The 9,210-nt window shown below is 38.1% G+C and overlaps 1 protein-coding gene and 1 long non-coding RNA gene across 2 annotated transcripts; one reads left to right on the top strand and one right to left on the bottom strand.

The window, feature by feature from the left end:
* Nucleotides 1-3,921: 3,921 nt before the first annotated feature.
* LOC106446035 (AIG2-like protein A) lies at nt 3,922-5,141 on the bottom strand. Its single transcript, XM_013887703.3, has 5 exons — nt 4,868-5,141; nt 4,708-4,780; nt 4,475-4,567; nt 4,308-4,391; nt 3,922-4,221 (listed from the first exon to the last, which is right to left on the bottom strand). Exons 1-5 carry the CDS (start codon nt 4,987-4,989, stop codon nt 4,093-4,095), a joined length of 501 nt encoding a protein of 166 aa, XP_013743157.2. The 5' UTR covers nt 4,990-5,141; the 3' UTR covers nt 3,922-4,092.
* Nucleotides 5,142-5,884: 743 nt separating this feature from the next.
* On the top strand, nt 5,885-6,802 carry LOC125607919. Its single transcript, XR_007338972.1, has 2 exons — nt 5,885-6,418; nt 6,533-6,802. It is a non-coding gene; the product is annotated as an uncharacterized LOC125607919 (long non-coding RNA).
* The last annotated feature ends 2,408 nt before the right edge of the window (nt 6,803-9,210 follow it).

Genomic DNA, 9,210 nt, shown 5'->3' with positions numbered 1-9,210 from the left:
CCTGATTCTGAAGATGAACCAACTTCAAAGATATAATTTTTCCGAGTAGGACCCTGAATTAAATCAGCTTTGAATGTCACCTTTTTAGCCTTGGCATCACTTGCCACTCCTTTTCCTTTATATTCCTTATACAACATTTTCTCGTTAAACACAACGTTCCTGCTGATTGTCGACTTTCCTTCCTCGATCAACCACACTCGATATCCTTTCGTGCCTTGAGGATAACCCATGAAAATGCCTTTCAACGCTCTTGGACTCATTTTATCTTGAACAGAATGAACGTAGGCCACACAACCAAACCTCTTAAGATGACTATACTCCACCTTAACTCCAGACCACACTTCTTCAGGAATCTTAAACTCGATAGAAGCACTAGGAGTACGATTTATCAAGTAAACTGCTGTAGCAGCTGCTTCTGCCCAAAACTTCTTCTCAAAGTCCTGACTCTGCTAGCATACAACGATTCTTATCTGCTATCGTCCTGTTCATTCTTTCTGCTACTCCATTTTGCTGTGGAGTATAAGCATGCGTTCAATGTCTCTTAATCCCAGCTTCCTTACACATAGTATCCATCAGGTTGTTACATAATTCAAGACCATTATCCGTGCGTAAGCACTTAATTTTCTTTCCTGTCTGAGTTTCAACCAGCTTCTTCCATTCGGAAATGTTCTCATACGTTTCATCCTTAGTCCTTAAGAACATGATCCAAACTTTCTTTGAGAAGTCATCTATCAACGTTAGGAAGTACTTGCAACCTGATAAGCTTTCTGTGTTCGACACTGAACCCCACAGATCACTATGAACATATGCAAGAGTTTCCGTTGTAGCGTGTTTAGCAGTAGGAAATGGCAACTTATGAGTTTTTCCAAGAACACAGTTCTCACAGAAGTCCAACGTGTGAACCTCCTTCTCTTTCAGATAACCATTCTTCACCAGAAAGTTCATATTCTTCAAACTCATATGTCCCAATCTTGAGTGCCAAAGATTTGTCAGATTTTCTACAATTCTTGCCACGTTCGCTTTTGCTTTATCCACTGTACCATCAAGATAATAGAGCTCATCTTTGTAGCTCCCTGAAAGAACTCTCTTTCCATCCTTAAAGAACACAACTTTGAAGCCTTCTCCTCTGTATGTACAGCCACACTTCTCAAGTTGACCATACGATATGAGGTTTCTTCCCATGGTAGGCATGTATCTCACTTCAGTTAGAATCATAGTAGACTTGTCTGGGTTAACAATCTTCAGTTTTCCATACCCATGAACTTCACTGAACGTATTGTTGCCCATTAATACTCTGCCTCCATTTTCTTCTACAAAATCAAATAACACTTCTCGATTTGGTGTGATGTGAAAAGTACATCCTGAGTCAAGAATCCACTCAGACTTAGTGTCATGAACACTTGCAGTTAGTATCATAGCATACTCTTTGTCCTGAGCCACATTTGCCGCATTATGAGGTCTCTGATCTTTTCTCTCAGGACATTCTCTTTTGAAATGTCCTTCTTTACCACAGATCCAACACTCCCTAGTCTTCAGTTGACATTTGCCTTTTGACTTCGACCGGAAATCTTTGCTTTTTGATCTAAACCTTCCACCTTTTCCTGGTCTCTTGTCACTTCTTCCTCTGGTAACGACAAGTCCCTCTGCATCAGACTTGGAGCGTTTTAACAGGCCTTTTTCCTTTAGTTCAGCTTCCTTTGCATACGCAGATGTGGTAACTTCTTTAATCGTTAACGTTTCTTTGTCATTCCCAAATTTTAGGGTGTGAACAAGAGAGTCATACTGTGGTGGTAGACTTGTTAGAATCTGTATAGCTTGGTCTTCATCCGAGACTTGAATGTTCAAGCTCGCAAAATCATCCACCAGTTTTAAGAAAACATTGAGATTCTCTTCAATGCTTTTACTTTCAACCATTCTGTAGCTTGCAAAACTTTGCTTCAGATAGATCGTATTAGGCAATGTCTTAGTCTGATAGTCTTCTTCAAGCGCTTTCCAAACTCCCATGGCGGTAGTTTCTCTCATTACTTTCCTTAGTACCATGTTGGTGAGGCATGAGCAGATAAGGTTTCTTGCTTGAGTATCCTTTTCTTTAGCCAATGGATCTATCTTAACTTCCTTATCAGTGACGTCGTCACTATCATCTGTCGCTTCTACTTTCGTAGAGCTAGCTGCTTCAGTCAAGATGTGTCCCAGCCCTTTGCAGATCCAGCTGCATTTGCATCTTGAACTTCCACAAATCACCAGATCCATCGAACTTCTCTATTTCAAACTTCCCGTGGACCGACTCCATCTTAGCCTCTGCAGTCAATCACACTTACTTCACACCAAATCACACAACAAACAAACTCCACTTGAACCACAGCTTCACCGCTGCGCGAACCTAGTTCTCTTAACCGAGAACCTGGCTCTGATACCACTTGTTAAGGTATCAGACTAGGTTCGATTACGATCTTGATCCGGTTCACTTAGTCAATTATAAGCCTAATCTTGATCTTAACTAGTGATGGATCTTCAAAACAAAGTAATGCGATCAACACAAGGTTTTGTTTACCCAGTCTTCGTTTTCTACTGACTGGGGAGAGAACAAAACTCTCTTGCACTTCACTATCGATCAATATGATACAATAGTTCAAGATCTCACCCGATCTATCTTCTTTGTACAGGTATTACAAGGAGATTTACCGAGAACTGTTCGGAGAAGAGTACCAAAGTGACTGCGAAGAAGACGACTCACTATCAGCCTCCGATTCCTCTGATAATGAAGAGGACACGCAGAATGATCCGTAGAAAGCTCCTTGACCTCAAGAGCTGCGATCAGCTACCGGATATCTCTATCTCGATCAAGCTTTCTCCTCCGCTTTGATACTTTCTCTCAATCTCTGTATCTCTTTCTCTTTGTAACTCTGTTGTATGATACTCTCTCTCTCTTCTCTGTTTCGAGAAAGAAGAGATAAACCGTTAGAACATGGATCCCGCTTTTTAACCGTAACCTTATCCTCTAGCTGGAGCTGGGCCTTTTATCTCTTTAGCTCGGCCTGCATCTTCTATCATATCCCAGAAGCCCAACACACAGTCCAAACCCCTAAAACGACAACACCTCACAAGAACCATCAAGCCGAATCATTTCCTTCTTGATGTTTTTCATTTCTTGAAACACAAAAAAAAAAAACAACATCAAGCCGAAATATTTTTTTTTCGTCACCAGTAGTCAAGAGTTATGGTTCTTAATGGGATGAGAGTAACAGTGAAAATGACGTCGAATCCTTCCGTCGCCCTTACTGTCATTCACATCCCTTCTCTGCAGTGAAAAGAACGAGTGAATCATTTCCTTCTTGATGTTTTTCTTAGAACACTTCTCTTGTGAACTCTTTTCTGCAGAGTTACTATGGAACTCGTAAGAGTCTTTAGAGAAGAATAAAAGCGAATTTTCACAACTGTGAATTTTCGTTGAATATTTGATATCCGAGTCTGGCCAATTTCCAGACTTTATACTGTATCACATGTGGGAAGACAACATATTCTAGTTTAGTTTTTACTGTTATTTGTTGTGATTTGTTTTACTCATGAAGCCACATGTAGATTCATGTATAGTTGTGGTTAGGTAAAGATGTGTAATATACTCATGAAGCCACATGTAGATTCATGTATAGTTGTTAAGATACCGTTCTTATGTTTAGGTAAAGATGTGTAATATACTCAAGAAAGGTCTTTCAAAAGCTTAACATAATGCTTGCTGAAAAAAAAATGAAAACCAACCTATCAGTACACATGACTTTTCAAATCTATCACTTGTGGACTGGACAGTGCTACTAATTCATATTTATTCTTTTATCAGATTCGTTCAATGATATACTACTCTCTTTAATTAGTTACTTATAAGAGAAGCCATAAGCATTAGCATCAACCAAACCATACACAAGATGAATGCCAAAATCTCTAGAAGAAATGTGATACATAGAACATACAAAATAACATATAGCATTACTATTAATTTAACTGATCGCCACAATACCTATCAGTTTTCTAGGTTTTATTATACTCGGAATCTGGAGAAAAATGAAACATAGAACATACTCTTAACACAGATTCAATTCAAGCCGATGGAGCATCGCGCAGGACATGGTTGAAGTCGTCCCTTCCCTTTCCATGAGGATTCCTCTTCCATTCCATGATTTCTTTGAACGTCTCTATGAATTTCTTCATGTGTAGTTGTTTCCATTCCTAAACCAAAATTACAAAAATCCAAAACTCACCATGATAACGTGATTTCTTACCGATTATGAGAAGAACAAAAAAAGGTTTCAAACCTCGAAATCCCATTCTCCATCGATATCAGGATCATCTTTATTGATCCATATATATGTTTTCACAGTCATCTTCTCAGAATTGTCCTGTACATGCAAACAAAACAAAACGTCAAGAATCAATCACATCGAAAATGTTGTTTCATGGAGATGATAATCTTCAGACTCACCTCTCTTACAACACCAACTGTCACTCTCTCATATTCATTACCCTCAACAGCATCTACATTCTCAAGTTCTTCATCCGTTAATCCCATTAGTAACTGCACCACAATATCACCAAGTAATTTCTCAAAATCTAAACCCTTAAACATCATCAATTACGATCTAAACAAACACAAAAAGAAAAATCCACAAGAATATAGCAGCTGAATTTCACAAAAATGATTTTTAAAAATCAAACCTTTCCATGAACTTCTCCATCTTCAGACGGTATAACACATGGATACAAACGTCCTTTAAGCCTAAACCTCTTACTGAATTTTAAAAAAATCCAAAATCACCATCAAGTCTTAGAACTATACAGAGAGAAAAATCAATCGAGAGATTAAGACAATACGTACAAGCCAGGGAGTGTTACAGAGATGATTTCAGGAGTGCGATCAAGCATGACCTTGGCGACCTCAGGCTCCTGAAAGCTACCATAGACGAAAACATTGTGAAGCTGCGTACCGGATCCACTCATTTTTTCCTTTTCCGCAGTTTTTTCTTCTTCTTTTTTTTGCTTCTGTTGTTTCTTTATCCGAGAGGTTTTAACGTTACATATAAAGAATCTTGACAAGGACCACACCTACCACGAAGCCCGGAAACACGTGTTAGGATTCTCTGCCGACAACCTAATCAGTTACCATTTATCAGTAGCCCTTTTTATTTGATTTTTTTCCTATTTTTTGTCGGCAATTATTTGATACGTATCTTAATTAATATTGTTATTCTATTTTTTTATCATTAATTTATACAGATTCATACCGATTCTGTAAACTAAACCAAAAAATTTTAATTTATGTGAACGATGAAAGATGGTTGCTTACTAACTGTTTGCTTTTGAATTATGCATCTTTGGTACATAGATGATCTCTGATTGGATGAAATTTTCTTTCAGAACGTTAATATCTTTCAAATAACTTGCAAAAATTGGTCATTCTTCTATTTTTGGAATCAGCTTCAACAATTGAGAATAATCCGTTGCAAATATAACTTGAAATTAACGTAGGTTTCTCATATATTTCATTGTCCATAATAGCGCTTCCATCTCCACATGAAGAAGAGAGAGACTAGCCTGAACATTCCTTACCCCTATCAGCCCATCAAATCTTTCTAAAGTGCTGAACCAATCCTGTCCGGAGAAAATATCATTGTCTTTCCAGGAAATAAGAAGAGAGAGACTAGCCTGAACATTCCTTACATTGTCTAACCATATCTTCCATGTCCACATTAGTATGAGGGGCATTTTTAAGTCCAAAAAATAACAACAATATAAGCTAAAGTACACCTCAAATTCAAAGTAACCCATTTTGTTAAAAGACTCGTCCAAAGTACTTAAATGTGCTAACCACTCTTTGTATATTGAATAAAACACAAATGTATATAAATTTTGTTGATATAATTTAATTTTGTGGTTAGTTTCAAGAAGGAAACAACATAATTGAAAAAAAAACTCAGCAATGGGAATTGATCAACGTATCGAAAGATCAAGACAACTGGTTACCCAGTAACGGATTCTAGAGAAACCAAATGGTGGTATTCGGTTTTTTATATGTCTTATCGATTGATCATGTCAATCCCGGTAAACATGTATTTAGTGCTATAAAGTGACTTCTTAATTCTGAAAGGCTACCACACTGATTACATCTGAGGGGATTGTCGAATCACCTTTAACCATACTACAAAGTAAACTAATTGGACCAAAATCTAAGTTGAAACTTCCCAAACTGATATTTGTTTAAACGGAGACTCGAATCACCTTTAGCACATTTCCAGGTTTTGGCAAAACTGTTTTGTTTATCAATTGACCATAGTCATACAAGCAATGGTGGTATTCTGCCTTCCTCGACTATGGCCATTGTGAAAGCTTCTGCTCTTGGTTTTCCCTTCGCCATTTCACAACTTAGATGGTACATATTTTAGTTACAAATCCCCGTTCTCCTATTTTTTGCATATTTCTTTCAATTGTTCCGGTGTTAGTATGTTATGTTTAAACTTTGGTATGAACACGTCCTTGTTAATAGGGGCAATGCTTTCATCATGGGTGATGACATTTTACACATTGTGGCAACTTGTGTAGATCCATGAGGCCGTGCTGGAAAGACAGTTTAAACGTTACTGGAGCTTGGTGTGTACGGATTTGGCCAAACCTAGGTTGTTGGTTGGTAGTGCCAGAAAATATATTATGTACTTGTAATGCTAATTTTAGATAGATTTTGTAGCGAGTGATCTCTTATAAGAACATCCCAATCCCTATGATTTCTCTTAATATTAATATTTCCATATTTTCTTAATCCTTATTATTTCTCGTAATGCTAATATTTTAATAATTTTTGTAGTTACGTAGAATTATATATATACATATATATATGTGTGTGTGTGTTCCCTTTGTATATTGAATTATAAGACATAAGAGTGTTTATATATACTTTAAATGTTTGTTTTTTTTTCTAAAAGAAAAACAAGATAACTCAACAATTAATGGAAACTGATCAACAAACGAAAGATCTAAACAATCAGTTACCGGTAATAGTTTCTCGAGAGGCCAAATAGTGTGCATTTGAAAATGTCTGCCATGGTCTGCGCTGGTGTTCTTGGTTTGCCCTTCGCCATTCCAGAATTTGTATGGTTAGTTACAGATCACTATACTATACTAATTTAAAGAGGCAGCTACAATGGCAGCCAAGCCAAATACTAATCCCGCAAGACCTTGTTTAGAACTTTCTCTCATGTTATCATATTCAGTTATCTTGTTTTTTTTTTGCTAAGAATGTGAATATCATTAATGATGATACTAATGATATTTACATTCTTAGCAACAAAAAAAACAAGATAATTGAATGTGTTAACATGAGAGAATGTTCAGTTATCTTGTTCATGAGAATGTTATTTAGGCTGCCACTGCAGCTGTCTCTTTCAAACTCTTTCAATAAAATCAACTGATTTTTAAGCTCTCGGTGACAACACATAGTTTTTTTTTCCTTTTTTCGTAAATGGACCAGGCCCAGTAAACGGCTGAAGCCCGATTATAGCAAAAAAACAGCTACAAGCCTAAAAGACTACGGGCAAAATGAAAAGGCTAAACGGGCCCTCGGCCCAAACTCAGAAGCCGCACGACCCAGTTAGATAGCGTGTCGAGGAGGCTGGCTCGACACGTGGAGAGATCTGCTCCATTAACGCGTCACACGTCATAACCGCCTCAACTTGACCGCCTCCACCTCTACGCCGCCGGAACAACACCATCGAAATCCTCATTCGTCGGAGCTCAGTAACCGACAAGCCTCCAACGAACCCATAGACGTTCTTCACCGCACTGTCATCACGCCAGAGAGTTCCGTCGAACCTCGAGATCTCCTCCGACTTTAAAACACTTCAAACCCTAGATACGCGAACCGAGAACCATCGCTTTCTTTTTTTGAAAGTCGTCACCTCGCCGTAGAGCTTCATCGTCTATCGAGATCTCATCCGCAATGACCCAACCCCACCTTGACGACAACCACACCGAACTTGACACACATCGAACCTAGTAACCTTACCCAACGAGCACCGGGTTCCTAAGCGGCAGCGCGGAGATTTGCTAGCCTCCGCTCTCAAAAGCCGGCGAAGGCGAATCTGAAGGAGATTCCCTTCCCGGAATCTAGAGCCGGCGACGGTGAATCTGAGCAAGCCTCCACCTCCCGGAAAACACCACATCTGAACATGCAAGCCGCTCCCTCTCCACCGGAGACCTCCAGACGAACGCGTCGTTACTCCAAAACCGAGCCACCGTTAGGGATGGTAGCGGTACCAGAGCTCGGACAAGGTGGTCGTTGACAAGACGGTGAAGAAGGAGCGAAGGGGAACCACTACGACGGACCAGAAAGGACTCCAGCGCTGGCACAGATGCTCACGCGCCGGCCGAACGGCGCTCCCCAAAGTAGATCTAACTTCTCTATCTTCTCTCTCTTCTCTCGTATAGATAGATAGATGGGTTTTATCATAGTTTCTTCTTTTCTTTTACTTTTTTTTGCGCGCACACATATATATATATATATATAAAGTTGTCATGAGCTATTTGGTTTTCTAGCTACTTTTATCTACACAAAGCTCTTTAGAGCATAATTTTTATTCTTATTGAATCTGCTACCATGATAAAGAATTTCAACTTCACTCCTTCAACATTTCTTCATATTGTGCACTTTCTCAGAAAAAAAATAAATACATTTCTTGGTATTGTATTGGGTAGATCATACGTCGGTATGTAACTAACTATTCACAATCCTTTTTTTATTATTTGAAGAGCATTGATAAAAAATAGCCTTTGCTTCATGTGTTTATTACATGTATGTCATTTCCTAGATGTCATCACCACATGCTTTCTCACCTCATTTTTTTAAAAGCCCTTTTTCAACTAGACTAATTACAAACAAATACCACTGGTCATTACATTATAATATAAGATTTTCGATCAACATTACATTACATTCGGATTTAAAAAAATAAAGATTTAAATAATGCAACATTTAATTACCATTCAAAGAGAGAGTTTATTGTTTGTTCGAAAACTTGAAATTGGTTCATTTAAATAAGGCAATAAAATATATGCGTGTTTATAATCCTTTACGCTTGAGTAAATAATTGGTTCTTTAAACTTCTTTATAATTTGTTCTTTACGGTTTGAATTGGTTCTTTTAGATTGATACGCCGATTTGTAAGAAAATAT

This window comes from Brassica napus, chromosome A4 (genome assembly GCF_020379485.1).
Source record: "Brassica napus cultivar Da-Ae chromosome A4, Da-Ae, whole genome shotgun sequence".
NCBI lineage: Eukaryota > Viridiplantae > Streptophyta > Magnoliopsida > Brassicales > Brassicaceae > Brassica > Brassica napus.
Note: the sequence above shows the minus strand (reverse complement) of the source record. Positions and strands in the feature narration are given on the sequence as shown.